At 42.9% G+C, this 20,163-nt stretch overlaps 1 protein-coding gene and 1 pseudogene across 1 annotated transcript; both read left to right on the forward strand.

The window, feature by feature from the left end:
• The first annotated feature begins 19 nt into the window (after positions 1 to 19).
• On the forward strand, positions 20 to 3,843 carry LOC139565979 (ADP-sugar pyrophosphatase-like). Its single transcript, XM_071386738.1, has 10 exons — positions 20 to 24; positions 1,468 to 1,528; positions 1,632 to 1,699; positions 1,792 to 1,841; positions 1,916 to 2,023; positions 2,150 to 2,245; positions 2,477 to 2,578; positions 2,715 to 2,723; positions 2,817 to 2,870; positions 3,027 to 3,843. Exons 2-10 carry the CDS (start codon positions 1,478 to 1,480, stop codon positions 3,134 to 3,136), a joined length of 648 nt encoding a protein of 215 aa, XP_071242839.1. The 5' UTR covers positions 20 to 24; positions 1,468 to 1,477; the 3' UTR covers positions 3,137 to 3,843.
• A 1,857-nt stretch (positions 3,844 to 5,700) lies between these two features.
• LOC139565707 (F-box DNA helicase 1-like) lies at positions 5,701 to 19,582 on the forward strand (annotated as a pseudogene).
• Positions 19,583 to 20,163: the final 581 nt, after the last annotated feature.

The following is a 20,163-nucleotide window of genomic DNA, read 5'->3' on the forward strand; positions in this document are numbered from 1 at the left end:
TGACTAAAACCACTTCATATTCATGTGAGTACTGCACATGTATCCAATTTAGAAGTAACTATGTTTTTTATATATATTGATATGTTTTAAGAATATTTACATAACAGCATGTGGATTTTGCTAGGAATGAGCTAGTTCATCAGAAACTTCCTTCACCATGGAGTGCAGTCTAGTTTAGTCCGCTAGAAATTAGCTTGGTAGCTAGCTAATTTAGTTGTCTGATTAATCAGGCTGTAATAGACAATTACTTGGTATAGTATATAGCTAACTAGTTAGCAAAATTACAGCCTCAAACGAATGCCTACAAAATAGTGTGAATGTTCTTTACAAGCCAGAATGTTGAATACAATTACATTCACTTGCTATACCGGTTTTCTGTGCGGTTTGTCAAAAATATTGTTTACCCGACATTTTACTGAGCTGGTAGTTATATGGTTCGGTTCAGCTTCGAGATAAAGTTCGTTTTATGTGGGATATTAGGTTCTCTCGTCTAACTATTTAACCAAGCATGCCATGAAAATTGTATATTCCGAATCTAAAAAAAAGTTAAGATTGAAATTCTAATTAAAATGAAACAATGAAAAATTCACACACACAAAAAGTATGTAAATATTCTCCATCCACCTCGATTCAGAATGGCCAATGTAAAATGACCTAGGTGCCAAACCGAACCATATAGAGTACCACAGTATAAATCATAATACACATGAAACCTTGCTGTCAAAGGGAAATGGTTCCAATCGTTTTTTTCTACCATTATTTTTTCCCATAGGGGATTTTAGAAACACTTAAAATAAGGGCTGTGTTTTGTGTAGGCTTACCCTGGCGTGACGTTTTGATAACTGTTTAAATCTCTCTCAGACAATATTACTTTTATCAATATAAGGGATTTGTAGTCTTGCAAGATGTCTACTTTGACGTTAACTAGGATTTTTAAAATCTGAAAGTAAATAGATCCGAATACATTAATAGTCACCTTGTCCGTGAGAGATTTGCATGTTTATCAAAACGTCATGCCAGGTTAAGCCTACATGAAACACAGACCTTATTTTAAGGGATTCTAAAATGAATGTTGGAAAAACGATTGGAACTATTTCCACAGACAACAGAGTACGTTTTTAAAATGTAATTTTATTTAACATTCTGGCTTGTAAGGAACATTTACACAATTTTTGCAGGCATTTGTTTCAGGTTGTATATACCAATTACTTGTGTATTACAGCCTGATTAATCAGACTAGTTAGCTAGCTGCTTCAGCCATGCTGCTAGCAACTTTCTTGTGTTGGACAATAAAAGTTGGTAAAACTGGCCTGCGATGAAGTTTATGTATAATAAACTTAATGCATGCCTTATAACTATCTGCCTTGCATATACCTATATTAATTATGAACTCATGCATGTAATCCATTTTTTTTTTCTGGATTTGGGCAAACAAACTAAATCCTCCATCCATTTTCCTGAGAACAGTACTGGAAAGATGAGCAGCCCTCCCAAATCGACAACCATACCTCACATTGTAAAAGAGGAGGTAGATATGATACAATATCATGCACATTGTGTGGTGTAAATGACAGTATTACAATAGTCTCTTGGTTTAGCTATATCACATTACTCAACGGTATTCTCTTCAGGTCATTGCGTCTGGGAAATGGTTGAAACTTGAGAAGACCACCTATGTGGACCCCGTTGGAAACACAAGGTATGGAACAGCTTTATGAGTTCCATAAGCGACTTTTGATGAACACTTTCTTTCCCTTCTCCGTTTTACAATTCATTTTTGTCTTTCAATAGAACTTGGGAGACTACGAAAAGGACAACCAGACAGGCCAATGCAGCAGATGGTGTGTGTACATACATTTCATACTGATGGATAAGCAGTGACATTATAGAAATTGATTCCTGTGTTTTATTCCAGGTGTGGGGATCATTGCCCTTCTGAAGAGGACCCTCCACAAAGACTGCGTTGTCATGGTGAAGCAGTTCCGTCCACCAATAGGGTGCTGTACCCTAGAGTTCCCTGCAGGTGACATGGGTTTACGGTCACATCTCAAAACTCTGTTCAGACACAGTGTATGTAGGCCTGTCATTGCTGTATTTTGTGTTCTGATATCCGTGTTTGCTGTGTATGGGTGTTTTTGCTGTTGCTCAGGTCTGATTGACGCGGATGAGAGTGCAGAGATTGCTGCTCTGCGAGAGCTGAAGGAGGAGACTGGTTACAAGGGGGAGGTGGTAGGAGTCACCCCAGGTAAGGTCTTATGAACACACACGCTCAAAACACAGTGCAGATTATGTACCAGTTCCATCAGCGAAGACAAATTCAATATGCCTGTGATCTTCTGAGTTGCCAGTTTTACCATTGGGAATGTGAGAGTGTAGTATGATGTCAGTGACTAGTGGGGTAGTAACACACAGCAGATTACAAGTTTGAACTCCCCTTCATCCCCCCTTTCCTCTCCCCCTCCTCCTGACCTCGCAGTGACCTGCTTGGACCCTGGCCTCTCTAACTGCACCACACAGATCGTCATGGTTAACATCAATGGAGACGACCTCGAAAACACCAACCCCACACAGCAGCTGGGTAAGTTAGGGGTCACACTCTTGGAATGTTATGAATCTAGAACATGTTTTTTATTGTCAAGCTGATATGTATTGTACATGTTGTCCTGAACTTGTTCTTATTTCTCTGCTTTCCTCCCTCTTTTACTCGTTTCCAGGTGATGGAGGTAAATATTATTTTCTTTCACACTTTTAGTTATTTTTCCACAGTTAGAATAACATTGACCTAAATCTTATTCTGGCCTCTGTTTTACTTCCAGAATTTGTTGAAGTTCTCCTTCTACCTCTTGATGAATTCCAGAGGGAAATTGATGGTGAGCAACGATTTGAGGTTTCTTCTTAACAATAACACAATTCTTAAGTCATAATGGAATCCAATTTGAGACAGAAAGCATATTATTACTGTTATTATATTCTGCTAGTGATTACCTGAAGAGATAATATTTGCATGATCCCCCCTCCTCATACAGACCTGATGAAGAAGGAGAAGATTGTGGTGGACTCTAAGGTTTACATCTACGGCATGGGGATGTCCCAGGCCTTCTTTAAACCCAATGAACTCCGAGTGCTCAAACAGTGAGAGAAGGGTGAGAGAGTAGACTAGATGGATGGGAATAGAGGGAGAGGGTATTAGGCTTCCGACTCCTTTTGTTGTAGTCTCTCTGTTACACTACGAATATGGACTAAGCCAGGGATGAAACTGTCAACAGGGTGGCCATTTTGTGGCTTTAAGCTGTCATCTTGGGGATCAGTCCATGAGATTTATGGAGTGTTACCCTACAGCTTGTATTATCCATGACCCACCGCCTTTATCAGTATCCTCTCTTTATATTGAGGTATGCGCCATACGTCCATGCACCTTTACCTGTGGGGATAGTCATAATTCGATACCATATTTGTGATTAATGTGATATTACATGCTGTCTGATAATACACATTTTTACACTGATCGGAATAGAATTTCTAAATGATAACTGATTACATACTGGAACATTCCCAACTTTCACTAACTCGACTGACTGAGCTTCACTGTAAAATAACTTTAAAAAAAGGTACTGTTATAATAACGTGCCTTGAAAGATGTTACTCGCAAAGGCAATACTTTTGTGCATGTCGGTGCATTTATGTTGACATCTATTAGTTCACACCAATGCTCTGTTAGACCAAGGTATAGGTGTAGATGTCTCCTTACTGGTATAAAGCTGACATGCAACTGATCCTCACATTTTATTTAGCAATTAACAGTAATTGAATTAACTTGATGTCAATAAACATGTTATTCTTATAGCAACATGTAGGCCTACTTTTCTTTTGACTCTTTTGCTATTCTCCTACTGACCAATAGGTGGCGCTGTACAAGCAAAAACACATTGAACTTGATCCTAAGTAAATTCACCAAAGAAGAAGTAGCCAATAAACGCTTAGCTTTGCTGTGTTATCAACAACAACGAATGCTAGACATTATATCAGTAATATTCAATAGTATTTAAAAAGGTTGAATGTCTTCCAGCTAAATCCACAAGCGAAATTGCGGGCTAGAGTTGTTTGGGTGCTCACGCTAGCATTTAGCATATACGCTAACATTTAGAGAACGAATGATTGGACATGAGCAGGGTTTTTTTTAAATAATTTTTATTATGAACACCACAAATACAGAAATATACAAACAAGAGTACATAAACCTTACAGACAGGTGTATTACATATCAATATTCATTTTCAATGTGTTAAATACTTTTATGGTGCGTATTGCTTTTTTGTTTTTACATTTCTGATAGAACTGAAATTCTATCTTAAATCATGTGAAAAGGGGTTTGTTCTCTGCCCACTTCATTTTATGGATAAAGAATCTTCCGTGAAAGATAAACAAATGAACAATGGAAGTTAAATCAGGGTCCACATCATTTGGATCAAAATAAAACATAATATCATAGTCTCTCAGATTAACATTAACAGTCGTTTCTTTTCAAATAAAATTAACTCACTCCAAAGTCTTCTGACATAAGAACAGTCCCAAAATAAATGGTCAAGAGTTTCTGGGTCACAACCACAAAATACACATTTGTTATCAATAGCTATTTTAAATCTGTGTATAATAAAGTTCTTTACAGGATAGATTCTATGAATAAGTTTGTATGATACTGCTTTCACCTTATTAGATATACAATATTTACCAGACAACAACGAAACTTTGTTCCAGTTCACTTGTCCTAGGGCTGCATTCCAGTACATTTTAGCAGAGGGAATAGTAACATATTGACATAGTTTCCTTATATACATGTTATTACATTTATAGTTTAAAATGTCAATTCCTTCTAGTTGTATTGAGGCTACAAAATCCTCAACAGTTGCACTTGGAGTGTTGTTATATTCTCCTAAAAGAAGAATAGCACCTTTTAGGGACAACTCTAACAACAATTTGATACTCCTCAGGAGTGAATGTAACATTGTGTGTTCTCATAAATTCTGGATAATCATATAGTTGTCCATCATTATTCAATAATTGTTTAACCCAAATAATGTTGTCAAACCAGTTCTGGAAAATTAAAGACTTGTATTTTTGGACATTAGCAGGTGTTCTTGAAACAACATGATGGAGTCGTCCACTAAATGTAATGCTGCTTGGGTGAGGATGGTAAATGGCCATTGCTAGCTAGCCAACTACTGTAACTTGCTAATGCATGTCACCCATCTGTAAACTTAACTGTACGTTAATCGGTACGCATTTACCTCAGTACTGACCCAAAACACAGGACTGGTGTCATGAAGTTGTGTGTGAGAGTGTAGCATTGATGTAGGGATGTATTCACAGCCCTGGTGATGTTTCAGGAAAAGCCAAGCGAAGGCACCTGAGCTTAGACGAGTTTCGTGAAATTAGTAGGAGACCAGAGGGCAGCCAACACCTCACACTGTCACACTCGCAGGCACAGCAATTCAGACCCCAACCTGTGGGTTGTACCCCAGAACACCCACAAAGAGAGAGGTACTGTACATTTGTGTATTATAGTTTTTTTTACTCTTGAGACCTGAAGTGATGTAACATTTTGTACACGTATCATTTACCTTGTCATCCCCTCCCTTTCCTCCCTCTTCTCTCTTCCCTGGATCTCAGATGCGAGTGATGACCAGCAGCAGGGGATCACTCAGTTTTTCCCCTGTGATCGGTGTGGTCAGGGTGTTCAGTCCTCAGAAAGCAGCCCTGTCCCAGGGCTCAGGTTCCATAAAACCGAGGGACTCAATGGAGAGCTCATCCCCTAAATGGAGACTGAGGAGGCACTAGCCACCCCTATGAAGGAGGAACCTGAGGATGAGAAGGTGGACTATCTGGAGGGGCTGACAACGGACATGTTTGGGGACGACAAGGAGTTTGAGCTCTGTTGGTCAGATCCAGACCCAGCCTTTATGAATCACCATGAGGAGGTGGCGGCCCTGCCTGATGCCCTCTACGGCCTCTTGAGAAGCAGCAGGGGCCTGGCCCATCCCCAGGGTTACGTGGAAGTCCTCCCAGAGGAGGTGCTGATGCTGGTTTTGAGCCTCCTGCCTGCTGAGGACCTCTACTGTAATGTCAGCCTGGTCTGCCAACGCTGGAGGAACATTATCACCCAGTCACTGGTGAGAGCCTGGGACAGGGGGAGGAAGTTAAGGTTAAAGTTATGAAGATAAGCTAGTGTAAGAATGTTAATAGATGTGCTGTATACATTATTTTGGGTTCAGTTGTGTCTTTGGGCCCTGTGTGTAGTTTGTGCCCTGGAAGAAGCTGCATTACCGCTACACGAAGAAGGAGACTGATGCCGTGAAGGAGATCAACGCCATCCTGGAAACCCATAGAATCATAAAGAATGACCAGGAGAGCTTCCTCCATATAGTCGAGTAAGGACTCTTTACTTTAAACTGTTCCTTTGGGCCATTTCTGATCTATTCTGTGTGTGTTTGTGTGTTTTTTTTTTAAATTTCTATTTTCCAGGTTCATGGACCAGTATAAGTCCAGTCAGAGGGTGAAGCCTGGGGCAGTGTTACAGAGTGTGAGGACACATCGTCTGTTCCCTCAGGCTGAGGCCTGCATTAAACAGACTCCCAAAAATGGAGGGTATTGAGGGGGTACGGAGCCCCACACGTACTCCTCTGTGATGGCTCTCCCTTCAGCCAGCGCCATCACAGAGTACCTCAGTGCCATGGCAACCATGCTGCTCGCCATGAGGAGGAACGACATCAACATCAGCAACAGGTAAAGATGGAAGTTATATAGAGATGGACATGTACAAACAGATGGATAGACAGGCGGACATTGACGGTCTCTCTCTCCACCTCTGTTCTCCTTCCTCCACTCCAGGTGGCACTACATCTTCTACGTCCTTCACCTGATGGAGAACGCCCTGCCCACAGCAATAACCAATCAGAGTGGGTGAGGACTGATATCTTTCTAGAAGGAAGTATTTTGAATGAATCAGTCATAACCCGAGTCTCATGCCCAGTCCTCTTTCTCCCAGGAGAGTCCAGGTTCAGGTGACCCACGAACAGCAGCAGATCCTCAACCACGACATCCATAGAGACCACGTGGTCAAGATCATGGCCTTCGCCGGTACCGCCAGACCACTACTACCAACATCATGCCACAGCTGTGTTTTTACAGAAAACAAGTTAGATATAGAGTTGGTACTTTTGCTAGCATTCTCTGAATTGTCGCTAGAGGGCACCATCTTCCTGTCAGTTCAGCTCAGTCTGTGATTCATCAGTTCAGCTCAGTCTGTGATTCATCAGTTTAGGATGAGGATACTCTTTCTATATCGTGACAATTGTCAAATCAAACTTTGTCACATGCGCCGAATACAACAAGTGTAGACTTTACCGTGAAATGCTTACTTACAAGCCCTTAACCAACAGTGCAGTTCAAGAAGAAGAAAATATTTACCAAGTAGGCTAAAATAAAAAAGTAATAATAAAAAGTAATACAATAAGAATAACGAGGCTATATACAGGGGGCACCGGTACCGAGTCAGTGTGCAGGGGTACAGGTTAGTTGAGGTAATCTGTACATGTAGGTGGGGGTGAAGTGACTATGCATAGGTAACAAACAAACAGTGAATAGCAGCAGTGTTCGGGGTGGGGGTGGGGGGTGTCAATGTAAATTGTCCGGTGGCGATTTTTATGAATTGTTCAGTAGTCTAATGGCTTGGGGGTAGAAGCTGTTGAGGAGCCTTTTGGTCCTAGACTTGGCGCTCCAGTACCGCTTGCTGTGCGGTATCAGAGAAAACAGTCTATAACTAGGGTGACTGGAGTCTCTGACAATTTTATGGGCTTTCCTCTGACACCGCCTATTATATAGGTCCTGTATGGCAGGAAGCTTGGCCCCAGTGATGTACTGGGCCGTTCGCACTACCCTCTGTAGCGCCTCGCGGTCAGATGCTGAGCAGTTGCCATACCAGGCGGTGATGCAACCGGTCAGGATGCTCTCGATAGTAGAACCTAGAGAATCTGGGGACCCATGCCAAATCTTTTCAGTCTCCTGAGGGGGAAAAGGTTTTCTCATGCCCTCTTCATGACTGTCTTGGTATGTTTGAACCATGATAACTCGTTGGTGATGTAGACACCAAGAAACTTGAGACTCTCGACCCGCTCCACTACAGCCTCGTCGATGTTAATGGGGGCCTGTTCGGCCCGCCTTTTCCTGTAGTCCACGATCAGCTCCTTTGTAGAGTAGTTCAAGTGGATCCACACACACACACACACGAATGGTCCACCCCACTTCACAAAAAAGCCCACATTGTGAGCTGTTGATTGTGCCCTATGTGTGAATGTTCCTGCTGTGAAGTAGTGTAGGGGTTAAATGTTGTTGCTGTGTTCCAGTCACAGGGAAGACCACCACCCTAATTTGGTACGCTCAGCAGAGGCCACACCTCCACATGGCCTTCAACAAGTCTGTGGCCACCCAGGCCCAGCGCTGTTTCCCCAGCAACGTGGACTGCAGGACGGTCCACTCCATGGCTTTCGGGGCCGTCTGCTTGTCTGTCGGTCTAGACCAGTTTCTGTCCTTATGTCTAGAACAGTTTTGTTCCATATGTCTGGTTGTCGTCAGTCTGTCAGTAAAGCCATTCAATCAGTTCAATCAGTCATCCAGTTGGCCATGTTCAGGTCCCTTTCCCCTCTCTCCCAGTTACCAGGAGTTGAAGAAGTTGTCTAGTAACGTGAAGCCCTTCTCTGTGGCCTGGGTGCTGCCTAAGGGGCAGCGGGGGCTTCGTCAACGTCAAGGTGGTCACCCTGACCCTCAATGCCTACATGGCCTTGGCCGACACACATCACCCGCAACCACGTACAGAAACACACATGGCACAGTGACCGTGCCTGACCGCAATGCAAAAAGGGTAAGTGTTATACCCAAAAACCTCTCCTCCCAAAGAAACATCCAACACACACATTCACACACCAGAAAACACACACTTCTCGAAAAACACACACTTTCTCTTCTCAGAGCTTTTGGTTTGGTTCAGAGATTGCCTACATTGGAGCCACGATTCTCCAAGTGTGTAAGAAAGTGTAGAAGATTCTGGTAGGAGGAAAACAAATCAAATCTTATTTGTCACATACATATGGTTAGCAGATGTTAATGCGAGTGTAGCGAAAATGCTTGTGCTTCTAGTTCCGACCATGCAGTAATATCTAACAAGTAATCTAACCTAACAATTTCACAACAACTACCTTATACACACAAGTGTAAAGGAATGAATAAGAATAGGTACATAAAAATACATGAATGAGTGATGGCCGAACGGCATAGGCAAGATGCAGTAGATGGTATAGAGTACAGTATATACATATGTGTTACGAGAATTTTGTTCTCAATGTTCTTAAACTGAACTTCAATTAAACTACTCAGTCTGCAACCCAGAGTTTGTAAGATTCTAGTTGAATGAAACAGACCCGAGTCCCAGCTTACAATAATCAGAATGTTTATTCACGAGAGCTCTAAAAATCATACAATGCACATTTGGTTATATACCTCACATTTGGTCATCAATGCCCCTCTTCTCCTAACACTATCAATACTATTTACCAGTCTTCTCCTACACATTCATTGCTTATCATATCCTGCCACGTTACACAATTTACTGCAAATCTAACGGTTTCTCCCCTCCCTGGTTGGGGAGACCTCTTTTCCTGTTATCAGTTTCACAGTGGTCACAAGTTGTCTGCCACAGTTCCTTGTCTGTTAACAGTTCCTTTTTTCCTATGAACACACTGTCTCGCCTATACTGCTAAATGGCAAAGTCTTAACAGGAAAGGAGGCAGGGCAGTGGGAAGATGGCAGTGCAGTGGGAGGCGAGTTATAAGTGGATCGAGAATTCAATGAGGCCTTTGGGAAGAAGGGCTTACATTTTGTGCACTTAAACGTCCGAAGCCTACTACCGAAGATCGATGAGATACGCCTGTTGGTTTGCAAATCAGAGGTGGGTGTCTTATGTTTTACTGAGACATGGTTGGATTCATCTGTTTGTGACTCAGAAATTGAGATAAGTAATTACTCTGTTGTCAGGAAGGATCGGAATCGGAACGGTGGGGTAATATGTGCGTTTGTAAGATCAGACATTGCTTTTAACGTCAGATCACATTTAAACGCTGATCTGGAGATTGTCTGGCTGGATATCTGCCTTCCCAAAACCAAGCCGATTTTGTTGGGGTGTGTTATAGGCCGCCCAAGCAGAATGCATTCTATGAAGGTCTTGAAATTGTGTTGTCAAACTGTAATGATTCGCTGTTGAAGGAAATAATTTTGTTAGGGGTTTTCAATACTGATGTCTGCAAAAAGAATAGCCCAACCCACAATGTATTTATGCACTTTTGTAGATCACTTGCTCTGACCCAAATTATAAAAGATCCCACCAGGATATGTGAAACAGTGCAAAGTACAATTGACTTAATATTGGTGTCTGATAAATCTAAAATATCGCAGAGTGGAGTAATAGTCTATGGAATCAGTGATCATTTTATTACATTTTGCACAAGGAGGATTTTTAAAGATACATTTAAGTGTCACAAAACCGTTAGAATCAGAGGACTCAAAAAATACTTTGTAGAAAAGTTTAGGGAGGAAGAGGGTAAAATTGACTGGTCACCTGTGCTAGATAGTGTAGGGGTAGACAGTGCCTTGGAAGCCTTTAAATGTAGATTCCTTGATGTGGTGAATGTGATGGCTCCCATTAGACGGGTCAGGGTAAAGCAGAGATCTAGCCTTTGGTTTAATCATGAGATTCTAGAATCTATCCAAGCAAGGAATAAGGCCTTTAAGAAATGTAAGAACTCTCAAAAGCAGGATGATTTTGTCCTATATAAACATCCCAGAAATGAAGCACAGAGCTTAGGTCACTCGTTTTGCACATTCTAACGTTCAATCGAACAGTAACTGAATGCCGCAATGACTGTCTGCCTATTTTATGTCGCAAGCCAAGGCAACTCATCTCACTGTCTGTAGGAGCAAACCATTTTCATGAACGGGGTGGTGTACCTAATAAACTGATTCACAACGTTTGGACAGGAGCTATACTCCAAATTTAAACTGTGTGTCCTTATTGCTTGAATTCAGGTTTGGCTGCATTGCTTTCAAATGGGGAAAGATTGCTTCTGTGATTTTTGTTGATAACGTCACTTTCCCGGGTGGAGTTTTGGCTTGCCTGGTAACATCACCAGGCCATATACATTTAATATAATAACAAATAGAGTTCCAAACCTCTCGGCTAAAAACAGCTAGTTTTCAGATGACATATCCCTACCATTAGACCCCTCTGCTCGGGGATTGATCCACACTGGTTATTTAATGCACCGCTTTGGTGCCCTTCCCTCCCAACTTGGACAGCAACATTCTTGCTTGAAAAATATTTATTTGCTAAAAAGGTATTTGTTTCTTCGTGACCATTTTAATGTAAAACTATTATAGTAAGGACTTAATTGTTACCCAGAAATTACTTGAAATGAGAACGGCTACATTGGACCTTTTTAAAGGTTGACTCAGCAAAATTACGTTGCGTTACGTAAGATGCAAGAGTTCGCGCTCACACCTTCACACTTCGCATGGGTTCAATTTGTGTTCTTAGAGCCGGGTAGGTATGGGACCAAAACAAAGGAGTTTAGCTTCGCGCTTTTTCGCTCTAAGTTGTCGCTGAAAGTGACCCACTATGTTGACTTCGTGCACCTACTTCAACATCCCTGTAAAATATCCATGGTGTTCCATGACTACTGTGTTCTTATTTGGTTCATTTGGTTCTGTTTAGATCAGTTTGCTTTAAAGGGAAGATTGCAGAATTAAGTTGCTATTAAACATTCTGATTTGTTTCATCCTTCAAACAAAGTCCCAATACAACATATCACGTTACATTTGTATTTTTTGAGAATTGTATATTTTACTTGACCGAAGATATGTCGGAAAAGTGACCTAAAGGGGAGCACTAAACGAGTAGGTGTGAAGCCACTGTTCACATAAGACGGTGAAGACTGACATCATACGGATGAGTCCTATTGTGATACAATTTTTTGTGGGGTAATGTAACCACTTATACAGCTCCCAGGCTTTTAGCATAGCTCCTTTTATATCCCTGATTTCCCTGACCAGCTAACCACGAGCAGCCTTGAAACACATCACATATAAGCAGTTCAGCACATCAGTATTTATCCTACTGTTGAACAAAATCAAGATAAACCTTTACCATCACAATAGATATTGAACGTCTATATGTAACCGATGTGAAATGGCTAGCTAGTTGGCGGTGGTGCGCTCTAAATAGCGTTGAGACCTTGAAGTAGTTGTTCCCCTTGCTCTGCAAGGGCCACGGCTTTTGTGGCGCGGTGGGTAGCGATGCTTCGTGGGTGTCAGTTGTCTATGTGTGCAACTTGGAAAATTCCTGAAAATTATGTCATGTCTTTAGAAGCTTCTGATAGGCTTATTGACATAATTTGAGTCAATTGGAGGTGTACCTGTGGATGTATTTCAAGGCCTACCTTCAAACTCAGTGCCTCTTGCTTGACATCATGGGAAAATCATAAGAAATCAGCCAAGACCTCAGGAAAAAAATTGTAGACCTCCTGGTTCATCCTTGGGAGCAATTTCCAAATGCCTGAAGGTACCACGTTCATCTGTACAAACAATAGTACGCAAGTATAAACACCATGGGACCACGCAGCCGTCATACCGCTCAGGAAGGAGACGTGCTCTGTCTCCTAGAGATGAACGTACTTTGGTGCGAAAAGTGCAAATCAATCCCAGAACAACAGCAAAGGACCTTGTGAAGATGCTGGAGGAAACGGGTACAAAAGTATCTATATCAACAGTAAAATGAGTCCTATATCGACATAACCTCAAAGGCCGCTCAGCAAGGAAGAAGCCACTGCTCCAAAACCGCCATAAAAAAGCCAGACTACGGTTTGCAACTGCACATGGGGACAAAGATTGTACTTTTTGGAGAAATGTCCTCTGGTCTGATGAAACAAAAATAGAACTGTTTGGCCATTATGACCATCGTTATGTTTGGAGGAAAAAGGGGGATGCTTGCAAGCCGAAGAAAACCATCCCAACCGTGAAGCACGGGGGTGGCAGCATCATGTTGTGGGGTGCTTTGCTGCAGGAGGGACTGGTGCACTTCACAAAATAGATGGCATCATGAGGTAGGAAAATTATGTGGATATATTGAAGCAACATCTCAAGACATCAGTCAGGAAGTTAAAGCTTGGTCGCAAATGGGTCTTCTAAATGGACAATGACCCCAAGTATACTTCCAAAGTTGTTGCAAAATGGCTTAAGGACAACAAAGTCAAGGTATTGGAGTGGCCATCACAAAACCCTGACCTCATCCTATAGAAAATTTGTGGGCAGAACTGAAAAAGCGTGTGTGAGCAAGAAGGCCTACAAACCTGACACCAGCTCTGTCAGGAGGAATGGGTCAAAATTCACCCAACTTATTGTAGGAAGTTTTTGGAAGGCTACCCGAAATGTTTGACCCAAGTTAAACAATTTAAAGGCAGTGCTACCAAATACTAATTGAGTGTATGTAAACTTCTGACCCACTAGGAATGTGATGAAAGAAATAAAAGCTGAAATAAATAATTCTCTACTATTATTCTGACATTTCACGTTCTTAAAATAAAGTGGTGATCCTAACTGAACTAAGACAGGGAATTTTTTACTAGGATTAAATGTCAGGAATTGTGACAAACTGAGTTTAAATGTATTTGGCTAAGGTGTATGTAAACTTCCGACTTCAACTGTATAATGGCTACCATGATATCCTGCAGGTTATATCGGCAAATAAAGTTCGTGAAGTTTAGCAAAAATACCTTGAAATAAACAATTACATTAATCAGATTGGTATTTCACCATTTATTTTCTGTAAAACGTGGAGTATTCTGTTGATGGAGTTGTTGTAGCTTGCTTGATAACGTTAGCGAGCTTTTTCCATCCCCAAACACCATGCTAGATTCGTGTAAGTGGGCCAGTTCGTTTTGCATGGCCCGGTGCACTTAGCTGGCAAGCATCGTTTTTTTTATCACTCTTCCACTGTTGGTAGCAATCGTTTAGGGGGAAATTGAGTCCCGGATATGACAGAAGCGTCAGGTGTTACTCTGGCCCAGTCTACCCGCCGTACTATCCTCACGAAGTGTTTTCTTCCCATCTTCTCTCATTTCGACCAAACACGCATGCCGGGGTTGTGCCGAAAATCTCCCCCGACAGAATTCTGCCCCCCCCTTCCAATTTCCTTAATTTTGTGGCTAGAGTCAAGTACTTTCTATAGAACAAACTAGACGTCAGGATAGACAACCGAAATTAATAATTAATGTATGTGCGTTATTAAACATAGAGGTACGGGCGACATGGGCAGCCGCCCTTGGCGGCATCTTGCCGTGGGCGACACGGGGCGGGAGCTGAACGGGGGTTCGCCCAGGGTGCCATACAAGCTAGAACCGCCACATACACTTAAAACAAATAGCCAAACCGAAAACTACTAAGATCAGTGAAATGTAGGCTAAACTGACAACGGAGTGAAGGGCAGAAATTTCAACTAGCAAGGAAGTCGCAGAAATGAAGAACGCGAAGGGGGGGAGATTTAAGGCACAACACCGGTAAACAGCGGTTGTAGTTCACTGCCGCCACCACCAGGCTGTTCCATTCTTGACATCAAATATGCAATATATTGTTGGTATGAGTTTTTGATCAATGTAATTCAAATGGAGAAATTAGTGTGTGTGTATAACATTTTTTTTATACATTTTTGCATAAAGACCGTTTTAGATGGAATATCATCAATCTACGTTGTTAGATTTGTGTAAATATATAGTGCAACCTGCCCTTTAGTGTGTGTGTCCATCCCCAGGCTGTGTGCAGGGTAAGACTGTGGATTGCTGTGTCCCCTGGGGTTGAGTCCTGGCCGGGGCAGGTTAGCAGTACTGTCTTTCTCTAACACCTCCGTGTTCGACCAAGCTGTCTGACTCACCGACGCCAACCCCCGCTGTAGGCTGCACATCGTAGGGGTGAGTGTCCACACACACACACACACAATGTGTTTGGGTCTTGTGTAAGACATGTATTTTCCACTCCAGGGAGTGAAGAATTTTGGGCTGAACAGAATCATGGACATTTGGGTTCTGATGCAGCCAGAAAACAACCGCTCTCGAGGTGAGTGGTGCACACACTGCCCCTTGCCTCAGTTCTGCAATTCTAATACAAGTGAATTAGTATGTTGTACCTATGTGACATCTGTTTTTGGTTAGACAGTATCCTGCCTTGGCTCTCTCAATGCTCATTGTTTTATTGGTTGGGTCTTTTGTGTCAATAGGTTTAGCTCTACCCTGCAGTGTAACTAGCTCCCTCCCTTTTTAAACATGCTCCCTTCTCTCTCTGTTCTCTAGTCATCAAGGACAGCTTCATCCATAGGTTCACCCAGCAGATTCTGGGGGGCTACTTTGGGCTGAAGAGTTATGCTAAAAACACAGAAGACCATGAGTTGGAGGGCAAACTCTCCATGGTGGAGAAATACAACAGCCGCATCCCTGAGCTGGTGGAACTCCTCTACGGCTGCACAGAGAGAGAGGCCCAACACGCAGGTACACACACAGTTACATACTGTACACACACACTGTATAGACACACATACACACAGGTACATACTGCACATGCACACACACACAAACATACACACAAGTACAGTACATGCCACCACACACACACACACAGAGTTATGAATTGCTGTATTTGTATTTGAGAGTCTGATCTTTCTCATTTGTCTCAACTCTCCCCTGCTCTTTCTCTTTCTCTCTCTCAGATTTTATCCTGGGGACAGTCCATAAGTCAAAGGGTCTGGAGTTTGACACGGTGGTGATCACTGATGATTTTGCTAAGGTACCCTGTGCCGCCCACAACTTACCCAGACTTTCCAGCTGCTCAGGAGGTGTGTGTGTGTGTGTGCAATCCTTAGGCAATCAAACCTATCCAAATACCAACTCTTATCTAAGGCCAAGGACTGTTTGCATTGGTCCACGGCCTACGCCCAATCAGAACATTGGTTAATGTATTACAGTCCAGATTATAGTACCAATGTTTGCTAGTGGCTGACTCCACTGTTTTCTCCCTCGTCCTCGGGGTGACATCCCAGACGATGAGTGGAACCTGCTGTATGTGGCGGTGACACGGGCCAAGAGCTCTCTGGTCATCACCAAGAACATCACCAACATCCTCACACTGGCTGGGGTGAGAGCACTGATCACTGGAGGCTGGTGAGTGGAGGACGGCTCATAATAATGGCTGGAATGGAGTGTATTTGAATGGTATGAAACACCTGGAAACCATGTTTGATTCCATTTAGGCCATTATTATGAGTCGTCCTCCCCTCAGCAGCCTCCACTGGCACTGACCCGCTCCACTACACTCCATCCCTCTTCACTTGTCTCTCTCTCTCTATTCTTCCACTCCACCCCCCTCTACCCCTCCATAATCCTCTCCATCACTCTCTAACACACTCCTTCGCTATACTTAACTCTCTCCTATTCCCAGTCTCTTTCTTTCTTTTATGTGTGTTCTTTCTCAAACACCGTCTCAGATCACAGAGAAATGTACAAGCTGTTCATTGAAGCAGGATGTTGTGGTAATGTAATTATGAGAAAGCCTCATTCCTCTTTGGGTGGCATTTATGTGACGCAAATGAGCACGTCACTGTGCAAGTGAATGTGTTCCAATTGAATTTGTGTTCTGTGAAAGCCTCCTCCCATAGCCTGGTGGTCTAGTCTGTGTTGTTAGCCAACCCTCTGTGTGTATGGCTTGACAGTGATTGGAAAGTAGGAAACACTACAGCACGCACAGTATGGGACCAAGGCTCAAAAAGCTTCTCAGAGCAGGAGTGCTGATCTAGGGCCAGGTCCACCTGTCCATATCATTATTTTCCTTGTGAGCTAAAATGCTAAACTGATCCTAGATCAGCACTCCTATTCTGAGACGCTTTGTCTCCTGAGGACAAGAGTTAACCCCCCCCCCCCCTCGCTGCTCCGTGCGGGAGTATCATAACCACATCATGCCCGACTGGCCTCTCGCCATGTGCAAGCTGCCACTCAAATACGTAAGGCCCCGCTTCCTCCTCCCCGCCACAATACCACATTCTGATTTGCAATGTCTCTCAACCAGACCTGCTCAATTCAGATAGGTGTGTGTGTAGGAGTTCTAGAAAAATTGCCCACATTCTGCGAACAGCTAACCAGTCAGGCCTGTTAGCCAACTGTAATACCTAGTCAGTCGGTCAGAGGGCACTTACTGGGAAATCATGTTATCCCTGTTACATTTAGTGTGCCTGAGCTGTGCTGAGGCGGTAAATGTTAAGTCATAAAAGGGATTCATTACATACAGCTGATTGTAGTTGAGATGGTGAACTCCTTTTCATTCACAAAGCTTGTATGTACAGTGAGGGGAAAAAAGTATTTGATCCCCTGCTGATTTTGTACGTTTGCCCACTGACAAAGAAATTATCAGTCTATAATTTTAATGGTAGGTTTAATTGAACAGTGAGAGACAGAATAACAACAAAACAATCCAGAAAAACACATGTCAAAAATGTTATAAATTGATTTGCATTTTAATGAGGGAAATAAGTATTTGACCCCCTCTCAATCAGAAAGATTTCTGACTCCCAGGTGTCTTTTATACAGGTAACGAGCTGAGATTAGGAGCACACTCTTAAAGGGAATGCTCCTAATCTCAGTTTGTTACCTGTATAAAAGACACCTGTCCACAGAAACAATCAATCAATCAGATTCCAAACTCTTCACCATGGCCAAGACCAAAGAGCTCTCCAAGGATGTCAGGGACAAGATTGTAGACCTACACAAGGCTGGAATGAGCTACAAGACCATCGCCAAGCAGCTTGGTGAGAAGGTGACAACAGTTGGTGCGATTATTCGCAAATGGAAGAAACACAAAAGAACTGTCAATCTCCCTCGGCCTGGGGCTCCATGCAAGATCTCACCTCGTGGAGCTGCAATGATCATGAGAACGGTGAGGAATCAGCCCATAACTACACGGGAGGATCTTGTCAATGATCTCAAGGCAGCTGGGACCATAGTCGCCAAGAAAACAATTGGTAACACACTATGCCGTGAAGGACTGAAATCCTGCAGCGCCCGCAAGGTCCCCCTGCTCAAGAAAGCACATATACATGCCCGTCTGAAGTTTGCCAATGAACATCTGAATGATTCAGAGGACAACTGGGTGAAAGTGTTGTGGTCAGATGAGACCAAAATGGAGCTCTTTGGCATCAACTCAACTCGCCGTGTTTGGAGGAGGAGGAATGCTGCCTATGACCCCAAGAACACCATCCCCACCGTCAAACATGGAGGTGGAAACATTATGCTTTGGGGGTGTTTTTCTGCTAAGGGGACAGGACAACTTCACCGCATCAAAGGGATGATGGACGGGGCCATGTACCGTCAAATCTTGGGTGAGAACCTCCTTCCCTCAGCCAGGGCATTGAAAATGGGTCGTGGATGGGTATTCCAGCATGACAATGACCCAGAACACACGGCCAAGGCAACAAAGGAGTGGCTCAAGAAGAAGCACATTAAGGTCCTGGAGTGGCCTAGCCAGTCTCCAGACCTTAATCCCATAGAAAATCTGTGGAGGGAGCTGAAGGTTCGAGATGCCAATGTCAGCCTCGAAACCTTAATGACTTGGAGAAGATCTGCAAAGAGGAGTGGGACAAAATCCCTCCTGAGATGTGTGCAAACCTGGTGGCCAATTACAAGAAACGTCTGACCTCTGTGATTGCCAACAAGGGTTTTGCCACCAAGTACTAAGTCATGTTTTGCAGAGGGGTCAAATACTTATTTCCCTCAGTAAAATGCAAATCAATTTATAACATTTTTGACATGCGTTTTTCTCGATTTTGTTGTTGTTATTCTGTCTCTCACTGTTCAAATAAACCTACCATTAAAATTATAGACGGATCATTTCTTTGTCAGTGGGCAAACGTACAAAATCAAATACTTTTCCCCCTCACTGTATGTGACTGACTGACTCTCTGTCTCGGTGTGTTGTAGATGGATAGTGCAGACGATGGAGGTCCTATGTGTGGGGCATGTGTGTTGCAGCGTATCGGCCCCACAGCCAGTCTCCTAGCCTCCCCGGAACTGCTCAAGGTCCTGCCAGTGACGGAGGAGCACCTGAACCTGCCCATCAACTACGCTTTGCTGATGGCACTCTTCTGGGAGACTCGCACACACACAAACTCAACATGCTGCTTGAACTGTTCTGAGAACACACACACTCAACATGAACCTCTCCACTGATGTTGTCATGGAAAAAATACCTCTGTGTAATAGGCATTTGAACTAGCCAATTATGGACCAGAGGGTAACAGTGTGGAACAGAGTTACTCAGCCAATCTCCTAGAACCTAGAGACACTGACAACGTGGTACCCTTGATGACGATTGGCCTAGACCTGCCCCCCATGATCTCTGTTAGTCAAAAGTTGTGTTCCTTGCTGATTGGGTAAAAAATAAACAGATGTCTTCAGTCTTCAGTGTCTTTAGTCTGAGTACTTTGAGGTTAACAACATAAGCATCCTCATAAGTCATGTCCATTGTTTCCATGAAGGCACAGATGCCAATACTCTAAAGGAGACGGTAAAGACAGGTATTTATGAATTGTGGTTAGTTTGGAATGTAATTTAAAGTGTATTAGTGTTTGGAAGGAGTAAGATGACTTCACACCCGCCAACAAACTGCCATATAAGGAATAGGTGCCTTTTGGGATGGGGCCTGTGGCTGTGTTCGAGAGGATCAAAACCTGCAATGTATCATGGGTAAATTGACTGAGTAACAGATCTACACATAATAATGAGTCGTTATCTATGATGCAAGGTGATTTGTAGATCAGTAACTCGGCAGTCGCCTGCAGTCGTTTTGATGCTCTTGAGCATTTCTCCAATCTACCCACCTGACAAGTATGGCATATCAAGAAGCTGATTAAACAGCATGATCATTACACAGGTGCACCTTGTGCTGTGGACAATAAAAGGCCACTCTAAAATGTGCAGTTTCTTCACAACAAAATGCTACAGATGTCTCAAGTTTTGAGGGAGCGTTCAATTG

Source organism: Salvelinus alpinus, chromosome 37 (assembly GCF_045679555.1).
Source record: "Salvelinus alpinus chromosome 37, SLU_Salpinus.1, whole genome shotgun sequence".
NCBI classification, from domain to species: Eukaryota; Metazoa; Chordata; class Actinopteri; order Salmoniformes; family Salmonidae; genus Salvelinus; species Salvelinus alpinus.

Coding starts and splice junctions, on each gene's coding strand:
- LOC139565979 (XM_071386738.1), top strand. CDS start 1,478: ATGAGCAGCCCTCCCAAATCGACAACCATACCTCACATTGTAAAAGAG. Junction 1,529..1,631: donor CTCACATTGTAAAAGAGGAG/GTAGATATGATA, acceptor TATTCTCTTCAG/GTCATTGCGTCTGGGAAATG. Junction 2,024..2,149: donor TACCCTAGAGTTCCCTGCAG/GTGACATGGGTT, acceptor GCTGTTGCTCAG/GTCTGATTGACGCGGATGAG.